Below are 26,811 nucleotides of genomic sequence, written 5' to 3' on the forward strand. Positions count from 1 at the left end.
CTTGGTTAACGAGAAAAATTGTCATTTAAAAGGCTCTTGCGCAACCGGCATGCTTAGCGGCAGCTATCTTGAGAAATTGACTGTGTTTTGTATTTTCATGCAGTACGATTTTAGGCCGGTTTTTGAAAGTATAGTCGCAAAGCATGCCGGTTGCGCAAAAGCCTTTAACATTTCCTATTCTATTTATTATGCTACTAAACATTGGACGATACCTTCTCACAGTCTGTAGAAAAGGCCCCGTTTGAGTTTTATTCCTAAGGGCCGCGCATGCCCTTGTTACGCCACTCACTGCTTATGTTGTCTCAACCGTGCTTTTTGGCAAAGCGTTAAACAATACCCTGTTTTGTTATCTGTATTTTGATTTTTGTTGTAGGACCAGTGAAACAAAAGAGCTATCGGTACTCCCATTATTAAGAGCTGGTTTCAATAGGGTGAGCAATTTTGTATTCCTTTTTCTGAATTCCATTTTGGTCACATTAGCACTGTCTTGGTCATTTCCGTTACTTCGTTGCACTTCATTTCAAAATTGTCAATTGATATTCATGAATACATTGCGATCAAGCTTTCACTTCGCATGTACCGATACCCCCCCCCCCCCGTTTACTTCTAAAGATACACCCCCTGAAATTTGTTCCCTTATCGATCCCCTGCTTACTAGATTTGTAATTCCCATACATTTGTATCCGAGAAGAACAAAAAGGGTGGCTTTTCCAATATAGTAGTGGAAACTCTTGTACCATCCACCAAATGCATTTGTCAGTCAAATTTTCCTACTTAAATACTGTGTCAGTTTGATTACTAGCCATTTCTTAAGATCAATAATTCTTATATCAACATTTTAACTGAAGGTTTTCGTTGATGAAATAGGGGGGCTCAAATAAGGGTGAGGGGTTTCCAAAATCCGAAAAACACCAGTGGAAAGGACTCCTACACTTAAGAGAAGCCGGTCAATCCTTTTACAGTTTAAATGCCAACAAATTACTAGCCGTAACAAAATGCTTTGTCGAAGTCTCTTTGTAGTTTCTTCGACCCAGTTTTTTTTTCTTCTCGACATTATTGATTGAAGTGCATCTGGGTTTTACATTTCATCCCCTTAAAAAAGCAATGAAAGCTAATTAACAATATGATTTTGAGGTGAAAGGCCTAACCAGAAAAATCTAGGTTGAAGTAGTTTCTAATTAGCTGCTGATTTGGATCCAATACATCATGGCTGGACAATTCACACAAAGCTAAAATTACCCAGAGTTTCAATAAGTTTCTTTATTAACAATGACTTAAGGTCAAGTGTTTTGCAGCTTACACTTTGCTATCGTGTGTGATTCTGTTTTTCTAAACCGTCTGGCTATCCTAAGATTTAGCAAGTGCCACAAATTTAAAACCAATGTTAAGTAACGCAATCGAATTTAAAGTGATTGGTGAAGAATCTGATTGTCAGGCATTAATCGCTACTGAATTATCTGGAACAATTCAAGTATTAGGGACCACAGTAGCTTCAGCAATTACATCTACAATTTTGGCAAAAAATGGGCGAGAGTTCAGAATAGAAAAAGAATTCATATGCTGTATCTTTATATGGTAACATAAACCCCCTTCCCACGGGGTCAATGTTGGTGTAGTTGTTACAGAATAAGTGGGAATTAACACATAGATTAGCAACCTAATCACAACATTGATTTGAGGTAAAGGGGGGCGGATTGAGGGGAAAGAGATTTTTGTCAAGATACAGTTTCATTGCTTAGAATTCGAAAGCCAGACACAGAGGTGTTTGTTCCCATGGTTTGTGTTGATCTTTGGCTAGTGGATAGCATTGGTCTCTGTGATGTTTTCCTAGAATCGAAACCCACTTCCCCAAAGAGTATCACTTTTCTAATCTATGAAGTAATTGTCAAATCTCCCTCATCAAGCTGTCAAAATATGGCCTAAGTATAGAATAACCAGCCTCGGCGCACTTTTTGCAGGACCTTTTTCCTGTTCTTGAAACTATACGAACTGAATTTGTTTGGATTGATTCCAATTAACTTCGAATCGACGGCAATAGAAATGTAGGACATCGAAACTGGTATTAAATGTATTAAATATCTTGGCGAAATCCTCAGCTTTGTACATAGTCGTATACCCATCATAGCGGTTAACTTCCTATCAGAGTCGAAGGCTTTTAAATATACACTCACTGTCCCTGTTACTCCCCACCCTGTATTGCTGCTTTCTATTGCCAACTTTCTTCTCTCCATCGCAGAGGTTATTTGAAAACAACGACCCGAAAGCGTGTTTAAATGAGTTACTTATGCTTGACTTCGGAGAAATTGCATCACAGTCCAAAATCAGGTAAATATCTGTATTTTTTCAACTTTCTATCAACATCCTTCTATCCCCTTTACCTATCTTTTCATAATAACATAAGCTTTTACTTAATTGTTCGGTTGGTCAAGTATTTCTCATTTTCAGATTTTTATTTTTGTTTGAACAGTTGTCACTCATCTTTTCTGTTGTTTATCATTTCTTGATGATATTTAACGATTTCAATACATTCTTCTTCAGAATCTCCATTAATAACCCCTTTCTTTGTCCTGTTTGTCATTATTCCCCACCCCCTCTTTCAATTTGCTAGTCGTCCATTCTCAAACTTTCACTCAGATTGTTTACTAATATTCTTCAATAAATCCACGTTGAATTTTTCCATTCATTAACGCTTTCAGCCATTCATTATCGCTTAGGTGTCCTTAAATGGCTCCAATAAATCCTTTCCAAGTAGTCAAGTTTCAAGAAAAAAATTTTGGCTTCCTTCGGTTTTGAACTCAAGAATTTCGTTGACAAATGAGTCATTTTCTATCCTTTTTTTGACCAATGAGTGACCTCTACTTGACCGTCGATCAACCTTAGGATTATTTCCAAAACTGATTGCTTCTTCTATTACGACCTTTCGTATATCTGCTTAAGGAGTTATAAACCAAAATCAAATTGTTTGACGGGCTCAGCGCTCGCTAAAGCAACCAGGCCTACCTGTTGGTATATGCCACTTACGATCCATGTTTGAGTCTATCCAGTGCTTGTTTCTAATCAACTATTCATTTAATTGTTAAATTCCCTCACTTTTGTCCCTATAAAGGATTTTTGTTGGGTTAAAGGAACCCGTCCATAGGCTGCAGTCGTGGAAATACTTAACTATATACTTTGGCCAGTGATGTTAATCAAACATGCGTGCCCTGTTATAGGATCGTTCTGTTCATAAATGCGATTTACCTCAGTGCTTGAATTGATTCCAATCAAGCTTTGTTGTTGGGGCAAGGGTAACGGTTAATCAGAGGGCTTTGTAATGAGGGGTAATGGAGAGAGAAGAGGGAGAGGGAGAGGGGGAGTGGTGTGAACCCGCTAGTGTCTTTTGCGTCGTCGAGGAGAAGCGAACACAACCGGCGAGTAAGGGAGGAAAGAGTAAAGGAAGAGAGAGTAGGGACGTGGAGAGGGTGGACAGGAGAGGTTGGGAGAGGAGACGATGGGGAGAAGAGGTCGAGAGAGGAGAGGAAGGAAGAGGTGGGAAAAGCAGGGTGAGGAGGAGAGAGGAAGGGAAAGAAAAGGGAGACGTGGGAGGTGTGGGTAGAGGAGAGGAGAAGAGGAAGGGAGATAATTTTAGCTGTAAAAGGAAGTGAAAACCTAGCATTGTCGCGGGTATTTTGTAGTTTTTCACATTTTTAGCAAGAATTGTAGCTTTGATAACTATATTTGTTTGATAACGACTAGTCATTTCAGATTTTTTATAGACTGAAAGAATTCGATCGATTGTTGTCATAATGGTTTCCAATAAACATTGAGTGAAAACCCGCATAAAAGAAACTGCATATTAAGCATCTCAGGCTATAAAAGTACAGGAATATGTAAACCGTCAGCCTGTTTAGGAAAATCAATGGCTCCTTTAACCAAATTTTTACTTCCTAGCATTTCTCTACCGCCGCGTATTTTAACGAGCCGTTAACGGATTTCTTTCAACACATTTTTTTGGTTTTTTCCAGGGCGAGCGCCTGTTTGTTTAGTGCACTTGAAAATGTATATGATGCGATAGAAATCCGCAGTATTGAATCGGACAAATCAGAGTTTCAGGTAAGCGGATGCCTGTTGTGTACCTTTCCATAATGTCTTCATTTAATCTTAATATTTATATTACTTTGAATTTACAAAGGACCTTTCATTTTTTACCGCCAATTTGCCTAAACTCCGAAAACGCCATTCAGTTTTTTTACTTGCAAGCAAGGCTGTTGCTGATTGGTCAAATCAAAGCCAATCAGGATCAATGCTTCTCCTATTGGCCCATTTCGATCTGCAGATTTTGATAAAACTTAACCATCTTTTGATGTTATCTAGTGCTCCCTACTTTGACGAGTGTTGTGATAATTAAAAATCTTCGCACCTACTTCTCACCTTGAAGTTTTAAGAAACGTCAGAGGATGAGCGGAAAATCTCAACTCAATACATTAAAGCTTCTAGTAGCAGAGATTTCGCAATGATAAACACCTTCGAACAATGGGTTAATTATTTTGACATAGGGTATTGATTTTGACCTAGAAACCTCGAATCAGAAGACACCTCCCTACCACCAACAGTAATTCAAAGCATCACGTGTTTGCTATTTGGGAATTTTACTGTAAAGTATTTCTTGCTATAAACTACAGGCTTGCCTCAAAATTTTCATTATCCATGTGCTGAAGCAATATTAATCGAATTTTTCATTTTAGTATGTCAACCCCGCGTACGAACGTGTGACAGGCAACTGGAGATCGGAGCTTACTTCAACTGTTCCAAAGAACTCAAGCCTGCCAGCCCACGAGGCCTTAAAATCGGTGAGTGGACCCTGAGTGCATTTGCCTCCATAACCCAACATAAGATGCGACCATTTTGATTCTGACAAACCTCATGGTATATTTCGCCTTTACTTGTATATTGTCAAAATGGTTAACAGAAACTGCCCTTTGTTTTGCCAAATTTCAATCTGCCTTTAATGGCGATGTTTTTCATTTGTTCTTATGTTTTACATAAAATGCATGATGACGGAAAAACAAAATGACAAATTTTGAAACCGCTTGAAAAAAGCAAAGCTCTCAGTAGTAGAATTGATTTTATCACCCCGGGAATCCAAATGGAAATTTCGCACTAATAGTATCATGCAATGTAATCTCTAATGATTTGTAAATAGTATTTTATTTATATTGCAGGAGTTCCACGAGGGACTTCCAAAGCAACTTAGCAAAGGAAAGGTAATGCGTTTTCACTAAATTTGTATCTCTTGAGAGTTTGTGATTGATTTAAATAGGGGGAAGATAAAACATAAGGCATCAGGTTGGAAGAAAATTTGTTTATTTTGAACAGTCTGAATGGTGCATATAAACTGTCTCTTGTTTTTATCGTCATTTCATATTGTCCAAAAAGTCTTTCCCTTACTTAATTACAAGAATAATATCTTTAAGTGTTTTATTTTCGTCTAAAGTCTTTCAAGTTTCATGTTTATTCAAATTCTTTTCCCTCAGTCTTGGGAAGGTATGTCTGTGGCACGTAGAAAGAATGGAGATTACTTCGTTCAAAATCTAAAGATTATTCCAATTATAGGTTCCAATGGGTACGTATTATTAAACCATATTAGCTGCCTTAATTCAAAGCATCGCTTGTTTTTAAAGCTAGAGATTGTCTTAAAATGTCTTAATTTGATTAGTTTGCGAACGCAACTATTAAAGAAAGATTTGTAAGTATTTCAACATCGATTAACCATTTCTTGCTTTAACTTGCTTCAGAACTATCATCTTTGTCAAAATGTAGGTGCAACACCACAATATTCACCTCTAAAGTTGACAACCCGAAGTTTAACAGCTCTCCAAGATGCTTTATTCCCTCCCCTCCCTCCATACAATATTACAACTTTTAAAAACTGTGAAAATTTTGTTCAGGAGCTTCAACATTTTGGCAAGGATTGTAAATTTAAGCTTTAATTTAAACCGTGCATTCTCGATATAAATTTGCATTCTCGGTGATCTATAGATTTAATCTGTGTTGTTTTAGAAACGACCTCCCTGCAAATTCTGTAAAGATTAATATAAAAATACTGCAAAAGCGGCAGAGCAAAATAGAAATACTGAGAAATAAGGGCATTTGAGTATGTCAAAGTTCGTACAAAGATTGGTGTCCCAAACCGTTTCGACGTGTGAAAATCTTTGTATTAATACATAGTCGAAACCCTTGGTAACTGAATATTCTCTTTTTACAGGAAAGTAACCCACCATGTTAGCATAAAGAGGGATATGAGTGCAGTTCATAGAGATGTACAATCCTTGCAGATGCAGCAAGAACTTTCTAGGGTAGGTTTTTAGGTTTTTTGCTATTAATGTGATGAAATCGTATTTGTAGAGGCGACTTTTTACTAGTGTACTAAGTTTAAACGGGAGTACTTGGACATGGCAAATGTATAAATGTTTTTTGGTGTAAAGTAGGATAACGTTTCCCACAAGACCTTTGAAGGGTCCCCAAGAGTATTCTTACAGTCAAGGACAATAGCCATGTTTCAGTTTTGATGTAGTGACGAGTAAGTTATAACTCGCAGGGGGGATAATACGCTACCCGAAGGGAGTTTTCTGATGTCCCTGTGGAGATGTGTCCCCTTACAACTCCTGAGATGAGTTTGTGTACATGCAGTACTGTTGTCACATTGATTCTCTCCCCTCCCTTTATACCCCACCGTTACAAATGTTCATGATATCGTTTCATTTTATGTGTCAATTTTGGTGCTCTCTCTCATTCTGCTTAGATTTTGTGCCAGTGAAAATTCTGTCAGATCTTTGCTATTCGTATTTGCATTATGGCTCTGTGATCTGATGCCTCTCGGCTAGATGGTATTTGCACAGATTTGACCGTCTGCAACCGCTAATCTATCATACCAGATCTATTCTATTTCAAGCACACACACACGTTTTTCTGTTTCCTTTCAGGCCCTGTTTGTTTTCTAATGTTCTGTAATCTGTATTAACTAGAATGCTAGAGTCTTAGTCGTTTGTTGAAGGTCTCATGTTTTTATGCAAGGAGGGTCTCTGAGTGGGCGAGAAGGATGATTTTTGGTTGTCGATTCTGACATGCAAGAAGTACTGGCTGTTTTTCATAGTTCATTGTTTATTAGTTAGCTCAACAGAAGAGTTTTATTGCAACAAGTTCCCTAAAGGACCACTTGGTCAGAACAAACTTACACCAAACATCCTAACAGCCCGGTACTTTCCCCTGCTAACATCGCCTCTGTCGTACTTGCACACACATTACCCAATCGACCACTATCATCAACCATAACCAATCCTTCCACACCGGATCTCATTTTCCCTTCTCTTCTTCCTGTGTGATTTACTGCATCATCTGCACCAAATGCCAATATCTTCACATCGGCGAAACCTCCCGTCAAATTAACAACCGTTTCGGAGAACACTTGAGAAATGTTGCTAAGAAAATCCATCTGACAGAAGAACACTAAAGCGATGCAGATAGCAACATATCTCAACATTTTAACTCCTCCAATCATTCTACTGCCGACATGTCCATCCTTGGCTTATTGCATGCACCCCAAGACACCACCAAACGGAAGACTTTGGAGAAACGTTTAATTTTTAGCCTAAAAACTCTTTATCCTGATGGTCTTAGTAAACATTTTAATTTCCTTCAATAATTTCTTTTTATATCTATTTTCTACTCTTTTCTTACTTCCCTCCCATTTTCCTATTCTGTTTTTTTCGGTTGCATCGCATCTCGCATTATTTTCTATTTATCGAGTCTCGCCTTCTCTTTGCTCGGCTCGTTTCTTTTCTAGCCACTTGATAACGAGTACATCCTCGAAACTTCGTGTTTTTAACAATCAAACTGTTATATTTTCATTCTGGTACTAAATTTATTTGCTAACTATATTATCGTAAGTTCCCTTGCTAGTTGCATATTTACGTCTGGAAATTTGGTGATAAAAATCATTCTTAACAAACCCCCTCTGGGCAACCCCCTTGTTGTTGCACTCGCCTATGCAATGCTCTTGTTTTTTGAAAAGTAATTTGCCTTCCCCCTTTCACCCTTCCCGACTTCCACCCTTCCACCCCCTCCGCCTTCCCCTTCCACCGACCATTAATATGCCTCGCGATCCCTTAGTTAGGTTTTATTGACTGAAGCAGGTTCCGTGCTGCAGCTGCTCAAAAATCAAAGAGAATCCTGCAGAGTGGGCACGAAAAGTTTAATTCGCCTTAGCACAAGAATAGGCGCTGCTCAACTGAGGCTTAAACAAATAAACAGTATTTCCTATTTGCGCGGTAACTCTTTTCCGCTTCAGTCCACTGTTATCTCTCACTGGTTTGTCTCTAGGTAGACGACACGCCCGTCTCTTTAAGCGAACCGTCTCAAAACTTGACCAACGCAGTAACAGGCGACTCGATGTAAATTAAGAACCTATTCAAACGTCGACTGCCGGTAAAATGAAATTCGTATTCAAAATGCTTTGCAAGCATGAAAGTTTTCGGTCCAGTCTTTTTTTAGGGATGGTGGTGTTGCTGTTCGGTCAGATTTTGGTGTTGATGATGGGTATATGTGGCCGGGGGGGGGGGGGGGGGGGGTGAGTGGTCCCGGGGTTGAGTGGTCCCGGGGTTGAGTGGTCCGGGGGTTGAGGTCCTGGGGTATGTTGTCCAAGGATTAGGAGGTCCTTCCTCCTGTTTAAAAAGAAGTTGGATTTGTCGATCAGTCTGAGTGAAATGTTTTTACATAATAGGCAGAACTAAAAGTCTTGAATTTTCGTACGCTTTTTTTGCTCGAAAATTGGCCTCACTACTTTGCCCATGTGCTCCATTCATATGATGCCCTTCCTCCTGTTTAAAAAGAAGTTGGATTTGTCGATCAGTCTGAGTGAAATGTTTTTACATAATAGGCAGAACTAAAAGTCTTGAATTTTCGTACGCTTTTTTTGCTCGAAAATTGGCCTCACTACTTTGCCCATGTGCTCCATTCATATGATGCCCTTCCTCCTGTTTAAAAAGAAGTTGGATTTGTCGATCAGTCTGAGTGAAATGTTTTTACATAATAGGCAGAACTAAAAGTCTTGAATTTTCGTACGCTTTTTTTGCTCGAAAATTGGCCTCACTACTTTGCCCATGTGCTCCATTCATATGATGCCCTTCCTCCTGTTTAAAAAGAAGTTGGATTTGTCGATCAGTCTGAGTGAAATGTTTTTACATAATAGGCAGAACTAAAAGTCTTGAATTTTCGTACGCTTTTTTTGCTCGAAAATTGGCCTCACTACTTTGCCCATGTGCTCCATTCATACGATGCCCTTGCAAACGCATTGGATGAGGAGAGTACGTGGAATAGGAAATGGGGCGTGGTGATAATTTGCCTGAGAGACAGCATAAACAGCGATGTGATTGATATCGAGGAATCAGGAAACGCAACCGAGGTTTCATTTGAATCTTTCACAGTGTCTAGCTACTTGGTCTAGGAAGGGCAGACTGAGGAAATTGTCAAGCCTAATTTTATGATTATTAACTGCAAATTCAGCTGTTACACAAGCAAAAACTGCAGTTTAGTCAGCTACCTTATGACGTAGTTTGGATCAACTCGACCCTGCCCCCGCAATTAATGATAATTGATCATTCGTCTCCATTGTTTTGTTGATAGCCTTGGGCTTGGCTAGGGTCAGTTGAAACCATTACAAATGTTGGCTATAAACTTAAGAAACCAAAACCAAAGTAACTCTATATCTACAGACACTGTTTTAAAAATATGAAAATTTATTTGAAGATTATTACCACAGTCAACCCCCCCCCCCCCCCTCACCCCCAACTATCTCGCCCTTATGTTTTCCTCTGTTTCTTTCGCCTGAACATTTTTCCTTATGTTATATAGTCCTTGCACTCTTTTCTCTCCTCTGTTTGTCTCACCCTTACTTCCCGTCCCTAATATTTTTTCCCTCCCCTACTCCTTTTTTCCTTCCCCTTACTCATTTTCTTTCTCTTTTCCCCGTTCACCCCCTGAACCATCTGTTTCCTTTCCTCGTCATTGCTACATGTTCAGTTCCAGTCCCCGTGCTTCTGCCTTCGTCTTGATAACCTCATTGTCCCATTTTTGTCCCGTTTTCGTCTTTGCCCCTCGTGGCCCATCTGTCTCTCTCTCAAGCCACGCCTGCTCCTCAGCTATTCCCTCCACTTTCTGTGCCAGATCACTGGTTGCTATCGACGGCTACATAACTTGTCTGCGCACCCACACCGTGTGGTTTCAAAACTCGTTGTCGCTACTAACCACAGAATCTGCCGCACCGATATTTATATCGAAATTCAATATTTTACGTGTCCCCTTCTGGTTGAGTCATACGATAGCCCTCTTTGTCACGCCTCCAAATCACGGAGACTTCATGCCAGAGGCAACACCGTTCGTGTGCAGAAAAGCACGTGTATCATTTCGTAGCACTATGGTATGTTCTTTTCAAAATCACGGGAGAGCCAGGCTGATCTGAGATGCAGTACCACTTTCATCGCAATCCAAGGTACTGAATTATCGTTAATCTATCCTATCGTTAATTGCCCGAACGTTGCACACCCATGGTTTGCGCGAGGCTGTCTGTCCGTCCACCGGTTTGTTGTTTGCCTCATTGAATGCCTCTTCAAAAAAATTGAAAGGATTTCCAGGAAACAGTTCACATTCTGTTTCGGTCAAATTGACCGGCATATAGGTCCTAGATGTTTTATAGAGGCTTTTCGTTTTTATTCACTAGATTTTAATTGTAATTGCATGTGATTTGTAGTAGCTGGCCGCCCGTCCTTAAATCCTGTTTATATTTAAATCCACGTTTTATGTTACTGTTCGCATTACCCCATTGTAAAGCCACCCCAATTCATAAAATTTTAAGATACATTTGCTCTTTCTCTGACGGGGGTAAAAATGCAAAGATTTTATCACTTCGAGCGCCTTCTCTTTGTCCAATGCAGCTCATTGTTTTATGTAGATTTCAATAAAGCCTCGTTTGTCAACAAAGCCTCGTATGTATTGTAGTGGGTGTGTGATTTGGAAATCATAAATGTACATAGTGGGATTCAGCGATTTACTGCTCTGTGCACTGCTTTAAGAGTTCAAAATCATCGTGGCCTCTGGATTATTCGAGAGAGTTTGATACTCATCCTCGGTAAACATGTGGACCAAGTCGCATACCAGGAGTTCCGATCGTAAGTCACTTGGTTTAGCCAGCTTCAAAGGGTCTTTGTGAGGTTAGAGACGGGCTGCTTCTGTCAAAATCTGTGATATCTTTCGGGTTCATTTACATGAAATTTTTGTTATTTTCAGATGCAGCAGTCGATGTCGGCCGTTGATCGAGGCGTAAGAGATCAATATGAAATTCTGCAGAACGGTAAGAGCACATAGTTCATTCTTTACGTGCTACTGGGTGGGTGATATCGTTTCCTTAGCTGTGAATTCAGTTAAGGTGCCGAACTTAGTCAAGGTGCTGAACCCTGTTAAGGTGCTGAACTTAGTTAAGGTGTTAACTTTGATGGTAACAGCCAACAAGTCATTTTAGATTCAGGATAATGTCTTATCTGAAAAGCACTTGGTTCCCGAGTAGAATTAACAAAGGCCTTTAGAATGAGATAACTAGGCCCACACCATCGTTTATTAGATGCCATGTGATGGACGGATTAAAATGAATAGACTTTGCGGCATATTAGAACAGCTCTGTAACGGCTTATCCAATTTTCTGCTTAGCAAAATGATTGTTTGTTAATACATTCCCACTACAATTTTCCTTTTATTTCACATTTTCGCAATTTTAATGGTTTTAAATATCGCTTGCTCACAAATATCGCATATTTTCAACTTTACTAGGGTTCATGTCTCATTTTTTCTGAGGGATCAAATTGTTTTGTTCCCTCAGATATTCACCCCTTTGTCACAATTTACAAGTATCTGGGAGTTCAAAAAAACAATAATTTCTTGTAATCGCTCGATAGATTTATGAAAATAGTGAAATAGACCCACTTTTTTATGATCAAGATTTTGTTAACTGCCCAAAAAATAAGCCAGGTGGTTTAAGATCGCTTTGCCCATGATATCATGACAGACAGTTCCCTGTTCATGGTGATTATCCGACACTGTGATTAACAAAACAATACAATGGCGAATTAGAGAGCAACCACTTCCTACCTGAATTGATAAAAGCCAAAACATTCATTCTTTAGGGCTAAGAAATTGCTTTTTAATCAGTCAACTTTTTGCGGGTGACAATGCTTTCGCACCTTTTTATACTTATGGTGGAAAATTGCTCTATTCATCGTAATATGGTCCTATATACATTAAGGTGGAAAATTGCTCTATTTTATCGTATTAAGGTGCCACCAACATCCTGAGCGCAAAGATCACCGGCCATCACACTTGGCCCAGCACAGTGATCCTTTCATTTATTTTCCCAAACCTTTTAGGCTTGTTAAAACCCGCAAATATTTAACCCCCTTTTCGGTGAAAAGCTTAATGTTAATTCCTTGACACTTTAGAAGAAAGAAGCAATACTTCATTGGTCGTATCTAAGTAATGGAGTACCGAAATATTACGTCATCGGAGATATATTTTTTGTGAAATCTTTTTTGACTTTTGGCCATAAAGCCTTGAGAAATACCTTTCAAATTATTGTTACACTGTCGTTAAGTCTGTTGCAAACTGGCTGAAATATAGCCATTAAATTACGCTATTACGCTATGCCAATTGATACTGTTGTTTAAGCCTGGTCCATAGATTTTGGAACAAGGACCAAATAACAGTGATTTGAAGCCTTCGATTATGTAACAGGGAAAGAGCCTTTGATTATGTGGCTTTATCTTTGCCAATTTCGTACATATATAGCTGATTTTGTGCATTCTGGTGTTTTTCATACTGGCCTTTCAGATTATATGATGCAAATTCAAAAACTTTAAAATTAAATTTTGTGGCGTCATCACTTTGGTATTCCATTTAATCTTTCCTTTCTCGATATCCGTTGTACAGTGAAATTTCCGCTCAACTGCCATCAAAACCCTGCAATATAAACCTCCCTTTTACAGACACCTCTGTACAATGGGCAAAAACTCGGGTCACCCAAGTTTAAGCTTCACGGAGCATACATTGTACTGTCTTTGATGTCCACAATATGTTAGAATGTTTATAAAGAAATAACCCTTTTCTTCATCAAGGTGGCAACATGACTTATAACAGAAGGCAGTCTATGACTACGACAAGAATAGAAGCGCCAATCACAAAGGTTTGTCTGTTGCAATGGCTGAACTCAGCAATTTCCAGTTTTATTCTTCGATGTTTTTTTCTTGACAATAACTCCATCCGTAAGAATACCTCTCTTATCATCCGTAAGAATGCCATCCGTAAGAATGCCATCTTATTCAAAAAGCGCAAAGAACAAATTAAACATGAAATAACTTTAAAATAAATGATCAAACGAATAATGGTTATTAAGCATCTTTATTTTCAGCATTTCATCCTCGATTTCTCATTACATATATTCATTATTTTTATATATTATGTTATTGTATATTTCCATAATATCCTCTTCTCATGACTCCATTAGTATTCGTAATTTGTAACAGATTTAAATAATTGGTAATTTAAAAAATAATTATGGTGTTTTTTTATTCAGGTTATTAACATGTTAAATGCAGTTCAGGAGAACAGCCCAGTCAACGTTGTTCAAGTTTTGGAAAAAGTCATCGTAAGTTTTAATATTTCTTATCATTTGAGAAGTTCTTTAAATACTTTTCGCCATGTTAGATCTGTGAAATTTATTCGATTTTGCGCTTTGTAAAATCATAAGATGCTTGCTACTCCTCCTTTTGTTGCAAGTTTATTTGATAAATTCCATTTTATCAAGAATTTTGATCCTTGAAAATCTCGATTTTCAAGTCTTCATCTGCTTCGATTTATTCAAAAGTGCGACTATAAGAGGAATTATTATATCGGAAAACCAGTTTGTTCTCAATCTAATACTCCGAACTGCTTAATTTTGCAATGTCAAAGTGTTTGGAATTTGACCAATAGAATGCTTTCTTGACTTGTTAATTTAGAAACATTCTTACTCCGCTGTTAAAATTCATCGATTGTACTCTTATCCTCTTCTCCCATTAAATATATTCCGAGAGTGTTCTGAGAATCAGTCGACCAAACTTTCAGCTTCAGCTAGTCTACTATAGTAGACTATAGTCTTCTGTTATCGAGACAGCAAGCTTTTTAAAGAGCCCGAGTTAAATACCTGAGACGGGGCCCCGATTACGTCTATGAGATATTTTGTAATTACTGACGCTCTATACTGCGCCAATTAAAACAAAAAGATATCTTATATATTTCTAGATTGGGCTGTCTGATTTAGAGAATAGAAATTAAGAAAACACTATTTTTTTTAATCTAATGCAAGGCTTGAAATGATGTCGTAACGTCCCTTGGCAAGGACTCCAGTACATCCCCCCCCCTTCCCCCTAACCTTTTGGAGCACACCTTTTCACACGTCGTCTTTGTTTTGGAAAGCGTTTTTTTCTAACTAGGTACGATTTCCATGTGAAACGAAAGGTTTTTGCGGGTTGCCTCAAATCCCAAAATGCATGATGTCATTTTAAGATGCTTGATAAGAAGGTCGAAATTTATGATCGACTTTTGCATATAATTTTGATATTATCAATTGTTTCTGAAGTCTGGAATATTTTTATTTCATTACATGTACATTTTTGTGCCCTGAAGAAAACAGTGGCGTCGTAATTGCCTTGTTGTGTTTGAAAAGCGTGCAAATTTTATTTGGTTTTATGAACCACGATCGAATCATGTGAGACTGAAAACGAAGTAAAAACAGATTTACCTGATCTGGTTCTGTGGCAAGACTGCAAGCCAGTTCGTTATTCGCACTCCATATATTTACGATTCAGGTTAAAATCTGGCATTTGCTATTTCCCAGCTACGTAAGCTGGGCGTGCTCTAGAGCTTGCCATCTCAATTACAGCTGTGCCTTCTCGGCATAATTCGATCCTTTATAATCCAAATATTTGTTTCATTTCTTTACTTACCCATTTTTGGTTTCCAAGAATTTCGGGCACGCTTTTTTAGGCCATCGCCATCATCCTCTGTTCTTATATACTCATTTCTTCTTTATTTATATTTTTTAATTTATCTTCATTTTCATTATGTTATTATTCTTACTGATGGCTCGTACGAGTATCTGTATGTCTTTTTTCATCGTGCTCTGAATTTCTTTCCAAATCTTGCCTCTTAAGGTGTAATTTCAGATTCAAATTAGTTTATTCTTCCAACCCAAGGCTCCAAGATGTGTTTTTAACCAACAATTGAAGATCTTATTTACTCTAGCAACCCTTTTACAAATGAAGCGGTTCTGTAACTTTCTTTTGCGGAGTTAAATCACAGAAGCAAACTTTATAGTGTCCGATGCTTGCATCTAGAAACTGAAAAAAATCACCCTTCCTTCCTTATTTCTGTAAGCTTCAGTTTTTAAGTTTTATAGACCAGTTTAAATCCCCAATCGATTTTTGGTAATATCCTATCATGCTTTGGCTTGCCTTTATGACAATGAGCTAGACTGTAAGAATAGTCTGCTAAAGATTTACAATTAATTAGGTGCGATTATCAGACTAAAGGCTTTATCGGCATTTGTTGGCTTTATCGAGAGCTGCCTTTCGCTGAACCTTGTAGTTACATAAAAATTTTCCAGTAAACAGGTATTTTTTGGCATTGTGAGCTCGTCGAACAAAGCATCTTCAATACCGCTTGAATGCCTTTGTATTCCAGCGCTCAACTAGATTTGTTTTATGAAAATATTTTGTTTTTTTTCATAGGACATTCTACGGTCAACAGAGCTCTTTAACCCATTTACTGACAAAGTGGAAGACAAGGGTGGAGTTGAAAATGACCTTGTGGATGGTCTCATGCACACGGTACGTCAAAGGAAGCTCTTTGTATCGCAATTTTTTCAACACTCCCCCCCGCCCCCTGATATGCTAGCAAATCTAGATACCGTAACATAAAGCCCTAATTGGTTCAAGCAAGAAGTAAATGAGGAAATCCGGTGGTATGCCAGGTTCAATGGAGTTTTGGTCTTGTGTTTATGGCTGGCAGTTTTTATCCTTTCATCACCGAATTTATAGAACAAAAAAGAGCATTTATTTCATCAAATTGATTCTTTCTAATGCATTATGCAAAAATGCACCTTGATGTGTCTTGATGTACCTTGATGGGTCTTGATGTACCTTGGTAAACTTTTTTATAAAACTGTCTCTCATTTTCAACTCCGATATGGACAGTAAGAACCATTTAGGTTCAATGTACTTAATTTCTGTAGCAAATGCATGCAAATAGGGACTGAAGTCTGTAGGCACATTTCTCAACAGTACATCTCTAGAACAATCGTACATCATTTGTATGAAAGCTCGTATTACGCTTTAAGTTAAGGTTAAGGTTAGGGTTAGGGTTAGAGGAACCACCTTGTATATTCATTGTCTATTATATTTAGTTTCCCTGAAGCTTGTGTTGTGCTTGCCTAACTTTTCTGTCCTCTCATTGTAGCGACGGCGCCATTCTGGAGATGCTAATATCAAAGGTATCGTACATTGTTTGTTTTATGATTTCGTTTCGTCATTCTAAATCTCTGTGTTCCTAAAAAATGTCTCTGTCAACACCAAGGGGATTTCGGACTTAGTTTAAGAATAAAGACTTTCTAATTATTATGGTTAAAGGCAATCTGTCTCGTTGTGGATTGGTTAACGAGAACAATAGCCGGAACAATAGCCTAGACACGATTCCAGCGCTCCGCCATATTGTTTACAATGCGATAAATTAAAGGGGGACTGGAAACAATAAAAAATCCCTTTGTTCTTATAATCAATCAACGTCGTGACAGATTGCCTTTGAAACAATTGCAAAATATTTATGGATAGTTTCTTCGAAAAGTGTGGAGAAGCGAACTTAGTCTTTGTGAAACAAGATACTTTGATTTAGCGTTATTTGTAAAGTAGGAGATAGCAGCAAACAAGCATTGTCGTTACGTCATCAAAAGACTGCACTGAATTCCCCAATTAACTTTAGGGATGAGCGCATTTTTACTAGAACATTCCCTGTATAATTAACTTCTACATACCACTATCAAAGTAGCCTATGTTCCATGCTGTATTTGAATATTCAAAGCCATCCTTTCCTATTCATTAAAGTTCAGGATATTTTCCAACCTTAACTAAGAGATATTCTAGCAAAATATGTTGAGCATCGAAGATTATGTATATTCAAAGATCATTTAAGCTCGTTTATTTTTGCAGCGTCACGAAATGTGTTCTCTTATAACGTTTGTTTCTACAATTGTCAGTGTTTGTGTTCCACAGGGCAATGTTTGCACTAGAATATATGTCTCTAATCGCTCTCTAAGTCATATTTAAATTTTCCCTTTCCTTTCCAGGCCATGTTATTCACCGAGACTCCGGACATGGTCCTTCGTTGTCTCTCCATTCTCTACACGCTCCCCCGGAAATCCAAAGTGCACTTGAAGGGGAGCATAAGTGGCAGTTTGATATCATTCGGTTAGAACGAGTTACAAACAAAAGGTAACAGTGTGCTAAAAGCCCTTAATCTTGTCAGATTAGATTCGTTTAAGCCATTCGATGTTGACTCTGTTCTTTGTTCCCGCTTTTACTCGAGGGTATAAACGCTTTTACTCGAGGGTATATGATTATATTTCTTACTATGAGATTCATTTTTTAAGATTTTGATGGTAAATTTTCTTGGTAAATTGCCATTCTAACATTTTCTGGAAACCCAGTTCCGAGGTTCCTGCAGCTCTGGGAAGGCACTCAATTTTTAGGCCATGGTTAACAATCCCACTCCAAAAATGCCAGTTGCTAGTTCATTGGGCACTTTGTATAATATTCCAGAACAGTAGGCCTAATTCTGTCGCTATTTAGCAACTATTTCAGACCTTGCAAGTTAGCTTTTTAATTATGCGGTATGTTTTTCTAGAATTTCCGGTGTTTATAATGACACACCTGTTTCTTTTTCAGACCACTTTACTATTTAGGATATGCAATATTTAGCAGATTCAACGCATGCAAATTTCTAAGTATCAGTGATGACGTTCTGCGAAAGTGGTTGCAGGTGAGTTCTGGCAGCTTTTCTCCACTTTACTATTTTCATTTACGTAAATACCCTGATTACTTGCTTATCGCTAGCTCGGCTAAGGTTCGATTCCGGTTACTTAATTATAAAGCTCCGTTAACTTGTCAGCGGATCGAAACTTATCCGGATTATTTTAGATCATCTTGGGATTTGGCTGCAGCATTTTAATCCAAGCAAAGTTGCATATACGAATTATATTATGACTGGATCCTTATAATAAGATAGTATTCTATGATGATCTAAAACCAGTTTTTACCCAAATAACCATCGATCTATCAGGTCTCGTGTAAATTCAATTCCTGTTGATGTTAATTAAGATGCGGATCCATTCGATTCAAGTCCGGTTTCATGAGACGAGCTTAACTGTCTCTTGAAATAAACTGTTAGAGAAGATTCTTTCCAATGTTATGCTTTTTATATAGTGATAAGAATAATCTATTCTTGTAAGCTTATTAAAGTGGGCAATTTTGGTTGTGGCTGTAAGTTTTAAAATTTAACTACTAGCGAGTTGAATTTTGCGTCCTAAAAAATCCTTGAGAACGTTCTCAATAAAATTCTACACACAGCACGTTCTATATCGTAACTAATTAATCTAGGCAGATTTTTTGTGGCTGCTCCTGTCTTTTCTTGTTATAATTTATAATCGAAAGTTAGGCCATATGTCTGATCTTAGAGATGGACCCTTCATAGACGGCGTGCAACCTCAAAGCTTCTTGCTGTATTTTGTGAATGTTACAGTAAGGAATAGTGTAGAGATGTGCAACCCAGATTTTGTAAAAAACTTCTCTTTCTTTCAGCTGATTGAGTCTAACTACCACTCCACGAACGCCTACCACACGTCAACACACGCAGCTGATGTCCTCCACGCTACTTCGTGCTTTCTTTTGAAGGAAAATGTAAAGGTAATCACAATTTGAATTCCGCGAAATTTCTGGCTGGTTTTTTAAATGGTATTAAGATTTTAGTGTCCTAGTCTGTTTGGTATAGAACCGGGGATTGTTTATTTGGTCGAAATACGGGTGTTATGAATGTTAAATTGAAATACTCACATAGGTCTGGAGCACCCCGTCCAAAACACCCGAAATTTTAACGAGGATTGCCAGACCGTTATGGGGAACATTACCCCCATTTTGGCGCGTGCTACTCCGTTAACGAGGGATTGGATTGGAGCGAGCATTTCATGAAAGTTAAAGGGAAGTCCCTGGTGGACTTTTGTCTCTTTAAAAGTTGATGAAAATCGTTCCGCAATCCTTGCTGGTTAACTTTTACTATGCCCATGCGGAGAGTCGCTTACGATATACAAGCATCATATGGGGGTCTCTCTTCAACACAATAACAGAAGCCCTCCAATGACTTCAAAACAAAGACCGCTCTATAATTGAGAATGCAAAATTCAAGGATCAGTTGTCTAGTAACTGGTTGATGGTTGAGCAAGTAATAAACTTTGATCGATGGGTAATGACCTACAAGGTGATGAATAAAATCTGCTCTGACAGCCTTTGGGATAAATGTAAAGCTAGACAAAGGTACTTAAGTAACAGAACAAGAAGCTACATGGATATTCAAATTCCCACGTATGATCTTGAGTACTTGAAAAAGCTTTCACTGTTTGGGACTAATTGTTTGGAATGACATCACTGCCAATACCAATGAATTTTTTATCTGCGACAATTTAAAAAGCACCTCAAAATGCATTTGATGAGCTGAATTTAACCAAAACACGATTCCCAGGATCATCAGCTCCATCTTTGTTTTATTAAATTGCATTTCAATTTTGGGAAGGGTTGTAATTTAATACTGGAGGAAGCTATTTTTCTTTGTTATTTCTGTTCAGTGACAATAGTACTAGGATTGGACTCATAAAAACTTCAAGCGAAGTAATCAACGTTGTACTGTAGGGATGGGAGAATATAGCACCAGCGTTGATAGCTTCGAGAGGTTAATAAAATTGGAGTTGAAAAGCCTTGACCATAAATATTGTGGTGTTCTAACTCTTTTGATAATTATTGTGGTAGGTTTGCAAGCGAATGAGTTGTGAAATGTGACTATTTCGCAAGCCTTTCAATTAATTATAAAGATCAGAACATTGTCATCCTTAATACAGCTCAATATATTCCCTGCACGCTTTTCCATCTACAAAACTGTTTTTACCATCTCCCAGAATGCATTGGAGCCATTGGATGAGATTACAGCCCTTATTGCGGCGACAGTCCACGATGTTGATCACCCTGGCTATACAAATTCGTTTCTATGCAACGCAGGCAGCGATTTGGCAGTGTTGTATAACGACATGTGAGTAATGTTTTTCAAAGTGATCCTTTTTTCCGTATCATGAAATTTCCTATTTAATATTTGAATTATTTGAAGCAGAAATAAATCGAATCACCCAGGAACGCAACTTTTTTCATCAACTTCAATTGATTCCATAACTATGAAAATTATAAAGTTTTGCAACTCGTTTAGTAGCAAACTCTGTTAACATGAAAAAAAACCAATTAAACTCTTTACATTTCTGATTTCTAAATATTGTACCATAGTCTCTTTTCGTCTAGTTTCAATAGTTGGGAATCTCAAACGATAGTCACTTTTATATGTCCACTTGCACTCTCTTTGTCTGCTGTGTCGGTGGTTTTTTTTCTGTTGTTAAATCTATTATACTGGCAGCTCCTGATTGTTTTCGTTGTGACAGGTCGCAGTGCCAAACTTTAAAGACTCATTACTAACAATGGGCCTTTGCGAGCGTGGCGACGGTCCAAACAATGGCAGTAATTTTCGACAGATTAACCAGAATTGATTTTAGACTGTCTAAAAATGCATTATGGGATGCTTACGTAGCGCAATGGCTCATTGTTAGCAATGAGTCTTTAATATTTTAGCAAACCTCTTTACATGAAGTACTTTCGGCTGAGGTTGGTCTCAACAGAGTCGTAAGGAGATTGCCAGTTCATTTCATGCGAGTGCCTATTGCCCTAGAATTTCCTTATGGATATGGCAGTTATAACAAGATCGCAAGGAAATTCCAAAAACGCTTTAGTTTGATTTAGAACTAGATTGACATCAATTTCGTACATATATTGCGGTGCGTGTACCTCGGAAAAATGTTAAATTGATCAAATATTGCTTTATAATAGTTAATTTGACTTTAGCTAAGATTTTGTTTTCTAAGAAGGAAACAATATTCGACACTGGCAATAGTAGACAGACAACTATTTTACAGGAAAATATTTTCTGAAAAAGTGACGGACCAGGGGATCCGCACTTTAACCTTGGCTGTCTTGAATGAACGAGGGCTAAGCAGCCGAAAGATGCATTGCCCAGACTAAATTTAAAAGACGTCAGTTTTGAAGACAACCTTTAATCCACACACTTAGATTACAGACAGGAATTTGTGTGACAGTTCAAGATTCATGAAATTCGCAATCGGTTCTTTCAAATGGAAAAGTTGGTTTTTGTTTTGCTAATCGGGTGTTAATGCTGCGCTTAGTGGAAGGAACCTAGTGAAGCCCTTATACATTGGCCTCGTAACAGCGTTAATCTCATTTTAAGTTGTTAATGTACCCCGCGCGACCTTCAACAATAGGCCAGTTTTAAGTGTTGGTAATTTTAACAGCGGCTATAATGTGCCAGGTCAGTAAAGCTTTAAAACACAACCCGCTCAAAGAGTTATTTACAAATGAATTTTTCACGCATGAAGTTTTGATGAAAATTGTTCTAGGAATGGAAGAGTGTTCAAAGTTCACCGATAGCCCCCATGAGCTGAAACTTCAAAATAATGAACACCTTCAAGCAGTGACCTCTGTCCCATGATTTAATTCTGCTATTGGAGCATGTTTTATTAATCTGAAACAAAGAACACATTTGCGTTCTGAACTTTCAAAGTGCGAATTTTATTGAGAACTTTCTTGTGAATATTTTCAAGTCACAACATCTTTGCCAACCCAATTTAAAAATTTGAAGAGAGTGCCAACACTTCTAATTCTGGAACTGCATCGCTTTCATGGAAACTGCACCGCTCCCATAAAACCTGTGTTGCTCTCATAATAATGGTTCTAGTCCCACTAAATATTGCTTGAGAGTTTGTGGCAGTAAGCCGAGTGTGGCTTAAAACGGTGATTAACTAGGCCGTCTTGTGTATCTGGGTCTAAATTCAATGTGAATGTGATAAACGGAAGAGTGACTTTGAGCGAAGTGACCATAAGCGGAGTCGACTGTTTCAGGATTTCAAGAGCTCTCGAATACTTCAACGTGTCCTTGAAAATGCCAATTCGCTAGGACAAATTACTTTCATCTGGTTGTTTGACCCAGGGCAGATTATTGTTAGCCTATATTATTTGTTTACTCCATCATGTAAAATTCAAACAATTTTAGGATTTAGCCAATGAAATACATTTATCTTGAGTTTCCGGTCAGCCATATACTCGTGTTATCAAGTAGGTCAATTTGACATGCACTTTTAGTAGAGAAACCGGCGTGTGCAATAATTGCACAGATGATGGTGCTATTGGACTTTTTAACCTGGATCCAATGTCAGGAATTTGGTTGAAATGCTGAAAGGAAGGGAAGAGAAATCGGATACTATTAAGGATGATAGCAAAGTGTTGTAATAGCGAGCCTCGAAAGATGCGAAAGTTGCGTAAGCCATCTGTCAGTCAATAATTGGCCAATCAGCGAGTGTTATACCATTCGCGTGCTTATTGATCTGTCAATCAATAGTTGACCAATCAGTGAGTGTTTTACCATTCACATGCTTATTGATCTGTCAATCAATAATTGACCAATCAGTGAGTGTTATACAATTCACATGCTTATTGATTGGCTAATGTTGATTATGGCCTGGTTAAATGCGTCCTGAACAGCAACCTGACTTGCGGAGGATTTTCTTGTCTCACTCTTTTTTTGTTAAAGTTTATTTCCAAATATAGGGTTTATTTTCTGAATTTTTCTATGTTGCTGCTAAGATCATTTATTCTTGGCCTAGCGCCATTTGAATAGGCCCTCAACTCTGTTATTTAAATTTTTCGCCCCTCTTTCATTCCAGTATATATTTTGTGAAAATTCCTTCTTTTATTTCAGTGCCGTTTTAGAGAACCATCATGCAGCGATGGCTTTTAAGTTGACGTCAAAAGACAGCAAATCAAACATTCTTAAGAATATTGAAAGGTGAGTCGAAACATTCCATAACTGTACCGCCATTTTGTTATCAGTTAGGCCAGTTATAAATGGGTCTTTTCATACCACAGTAAACCATCAAATAATGATGGATAACTGTCTCACATTTGCAGTAAACCATTAATTACCATTTCAATACTATAGTAAACCACTCCCAAATGACAATTACCTGCTGAAAGTATTTTCTTGAGGACTGTCTCCTTTACGAAGTATTTATTGCTAGGCAGTCTCTGGCTTTCAGTTTAATATTTTGCTACTGCAATGTTGCTTCTATTTGTAGTTTACCAGTGAATTTTCGTCGGGTGACGTCTGCCTGTCTTTTTTTAATTTTGCTCAATAGACGTATCATATGTTGGGTTACATCCCTGTTTGTTATGGAATATTCTTAGATTTTTGAGTTCTGACTATCTCCTTACTGTCCTGTGGTTAATTTCATACCATGTCACGCGTTTTTCTTCCGGTTGGCTTTTCCCGTTTCTGATTGGCTATTTCCTTGCACGCTTTAGAATTTTCTTGTCTGGTTGCCTACCACCCTTTTCGGTTCCTTATATCAAAGTACAATTAGCTATTTCTTTGTCCAAGTTACCATTTTCTTGTCCGGTTGGCTGTTTCACCATCTGGTGAGCCATTCTCGTATCTAATTTGTTTGTTGCTTCCCTGTGTATAGTGGTTGATATATCTCTTAAAAGAAGGCCAGAAAGGAAAATTGCAACTTGATATATTGCCAAATTTGAAGGAACTCTGCAAAGATCTTCACAGATTTTAAGTGTTGCTTCTAATCAATAGTGCTTGGCTGTCGGTGACCATCAGTGACAACTCATATTCGACGTATAAACACTTCTAATGGAGGCATCAATATAGTACAGGGGGCGAGGATATAGCAAAAGCGTTGATGACTTAAAAAGGTAGTTGAATCCAGGGGTAGTCAAATTTTGAACGCAAATATTGTGATGTTCCAACCTTTTTTGGCAAGAATTGTTAACCTTTGATTCTGGATCTCAGACCTCCAAGTCTTGATCAAGTTTCCCCCTGTTTATGACGTCACTGCACTGATATCCATCCTTTTGCAGCGAGGATTTCAAGGTTTTGCGACAGCAGATTATTGACATGATCATGGCAACGGAAATGAAGCAGCATTTTGAGCACCTGTCAAAGTTTGACAACAGCCTCAACAACCGGAACCTGATGCATGATGACGCTGGATCAATGGTATGGGCATTGGCCGTTGTTAACCCCAGAATCCCTGTTTAGGATCGAGCCTTAATGTTATCCTTTTGGAGAAAGCCCAGTTTTAAACGTATTACTCTCAGTGTGATTTGAACCTTAAATGTATATCTAATATTTCATTTAGAGTTGCTCTTCCCATTGTGGAAGCCATCCGCTTTTTCAGTAGACTGAATCTGTCTCCTCCCCCATTCTCTTCACAATTTGCCAAACCAAAATCTCAGCTTTTATTACCATCTCCTTAAGTGTGCAGTTTCTCGTTGTCTTTCACCTTTCTTTTATTAACTTTCCTTTAATCTTCCTGTTAAAGACACAGTGTCTTATCAATTCTCCTTTTTCCCGTAGAGTGGCAAAGGTACACCGGAATCGAACGTTTCCCATGGAAACCCGTGCTCAAACGAGTCCAGGACTCTTATCAAAAGAATGATTATTAAATGCGCAGACATTGCCAACCCCGCTCGACCAATCAAATTGTGTATAGAGTGGGCAACTCGCATCGCAGAGGAATACTTCTGTCAAGTAAGTCTTCAGTGTGTTATGTCTCCTTACATTCTATAACATCTTATTTTGTTGCAATTTTATTTCATTTCTTAAAGGCAATCTGTCTCGTTGTGGATTGGTTAACGAGAACAATAGCTGGGACAATAGCCTAAACACAATTCCAGCGCTCCGCCATATTTTTTACAATGCGATAAATCAAAGAGGGACTGGAAACAATAGAAAATCTCCTTGTTCTTATAATCAATCAACGTCGTGACGGATTGCCTTTAAATCTATAACGTCAATATAGTATGTGGGAAATACTTGAAAGAACTTTCTGTAATCTAATGTTTCACTTAAGCCTCAATAAACTGTTGACCACATATTTCTGAATGTGACTCCTCACTAATACATTTGTAGGAATATCCGACCTGATATTGAACGACTTTTCAGTTTTATATAATTTTGGTTTACAATAATTCCTCTGTCTACTGTCAAGATAAAAGTAGGAAATTGGTTGCTCAAATTCAAGAAACTTTATTGGTGAATTTTCTGTAGTTTCAAGGTGTACAAGATTTGAAATTTGTTTCCTTACCCTGCTGCGTTTTGATGTAAACAAAAAATGTATGTTGTGCAAGCCCTTGATATCAGTTACTTGTACATTAATGTTTACTTTTTTCAGACGGAAGAAGAAAAAAGAAGAGGTTTGCCAATTATTATGCCTGTATTCGACAGGCAAACTTGCAACGTACCCCAGTCACAAGTGAGTGATTTAGTTTTTGTCTAAGTTCCTGGAGAAACCATCGTAGAAAAAGGGAACTGAGATTTAAGAGGAGGGGTTTCTTCAGGAAGTTCTGAATGCTTTTAATTCTTTATATCATCATAATCAACGATTAATTTGATGAAATGATTTTAGAACTGTGTTCTTACCGTTATATTATAAGACCGTAGTCAATACTTTTTACATTTAGCTACAACTTTTAAAACCCTGTAGTTATTAGTGCAACTAATTTCCGATTTTTCTTCATCAAGGTGTCTTTTATTGACTACTTCGTGATAGATCTTTACACGGCCTGGGACAGTGAGTATTTTGCCAAAACTTCTTATTTTCTTTGTTTGAATTACAGTTTTAAGCTACAGTATGATTCGCTGTCTAAAAACACCATCTTCTGTTGTTTGGATTCTCTCACCAAAATCAATGTTTCTATGTTTTTGTCTGAAACAATATCAATGAAATTATATGCATTTAAATTTAGTATTAATGAACCAATAAGTGTTTTACTTGATATAAATTGCTGTACTTGGTATATTAGGCCATCTTGGTTTTTCCGTTGTCACCCATTACTGCTCTTTTGCAGAGATGTAGAAGATCTATTTGATATTCATTTCCCTTAAGTTAACTAGCGCAGTAGTCACATTTCGAGAACTCACAATACAAAGTGACCAGCACCAAAGATTATTTAGAGGCCAAAAGCTTGTCTGTCCTTGCTGTATTTTTCTGTTAACCGTCCGTGTCGATTTTCTTTCAGAATTCGCATTTGTGCCAGAGGCCATTGAATACATTAACAGTAATTACAATTACTGGAAAGCTGAATCGGAAAAAATTGTAAGTTGAGATTTTAATCAGCTTATTTACCTAAATGCAGCCTGGTATGGATTGAAATTTCTTGCATTGATTTCGCTGAGCATCCTGCTGAATTCCTTACCATCCTATCATTTTCTATTAGAAATGAAGAATTTTCTATCCTATCATTTTCTTTTATAAATGAA

General features: G+C 37.9%; 1 protein-coding gene across 1 annotated transcript in view; it reads left to right on the plus strand.

The window, feature by feature from the left end:
* The window catches only part of LOC135687074 (high affinity cAMP-specific and IBMX-insensitive 3',5'-cyclic phosphodiesterase 8B), a 44,069-nt gene that overhangs the window by 14,136 nt on the left and 3,122 nt on the right, over window positions 1-26,811 (plus strand). Inside the window, exons 6-27 of the mRNA XM_065203520.2 lie at window positions 374-431; window positions 2,237-2,325; window positions 4,005-4,092; window positions 4,725-4,829; window positions 5,202-5,243; window positions 5,514-5,602; window positions 6,245-6,335; window positions 11,320-11,383; window positions 13,194-13,261; window positions 13,652-13,723; window positions 15,846-15,944; window positions 16,573-16,606; window positions 17,456-17,600; window positions 18,054-18,147; window positions 18,966-19,070; window positions 20,330-20,460; window positions 23,242-23,328; window positions 24,408-24,546; window positions 24,907-25,080; window positions 25,724-25,804; window positions 26,074-26,122; window positions 26,571-26,647. Of these exons, the coding sequence (XP_065059592.1) occupies window positions 374-431; window positions 2,237-2,325; window positions 4,005-4,092; window positions 4,725-4,829; window positions 5,202-5,243; window positions 5,514-5,602; window positions 6,245-6,335; window positions 11,320-11,383; window positions 13,194-13,261; window positions 13,652-13,723; window positions 15,846-15,944; window positions 16,573-16,606; window positions 17,456-17,600; window positions 18,054-18,147; window positions 18,966-19,070; window positions 20,330-20,460; window positions 23,242-23,328; window positions 24,408-24,546; window positions 24,907-25,080; window positions 25,724-25,804; window positions 26,074-26,122; window positions 26,571-26,647 (1,981 nt within the window). The remainder of the gene's footprint in view (window positions 1-373; window positions 432-2,236; window positions 2,326-4,004; window positions 4,093-4,724; window positions 4,830-5,201; window positions 5,244-5,513; window positions 5,603-6,244; window positions 6,336-11,319; window positions 11,384-13,193; window positions 13,262-13,651; window positions 13,724-15,845; window positions 15,945-16,572; window positions 16,607-17,455; window positions 17,601-18,053; window positions 18,148-18,965; window positions 19,071-20,329; window positions 20,461-23,241; window positions 23,329-24,407; window positions 24,547-24,906; window positions 25,081-25,723; window positions 25,805-26,073; window positions 26,123-26,570; window positions 26,648-26,811) is intronic.

The sequence above is a fragment of the Rhopilema esculentum genome, chromosome 20, assembly GCF_057945365.1.
Source record: "Rhopilema esculentum isolate cy_ngs chromosome 20, ASM5794536v1, whole genome shotgun sequence".
Taxonomy (NCBI): Eukaryota; Metazoa; Cnidaria; class Scyphozoa; order Rhizostomeae; family Rhizostomatidae; genus Rhopilema; species Rhopilema esculentum.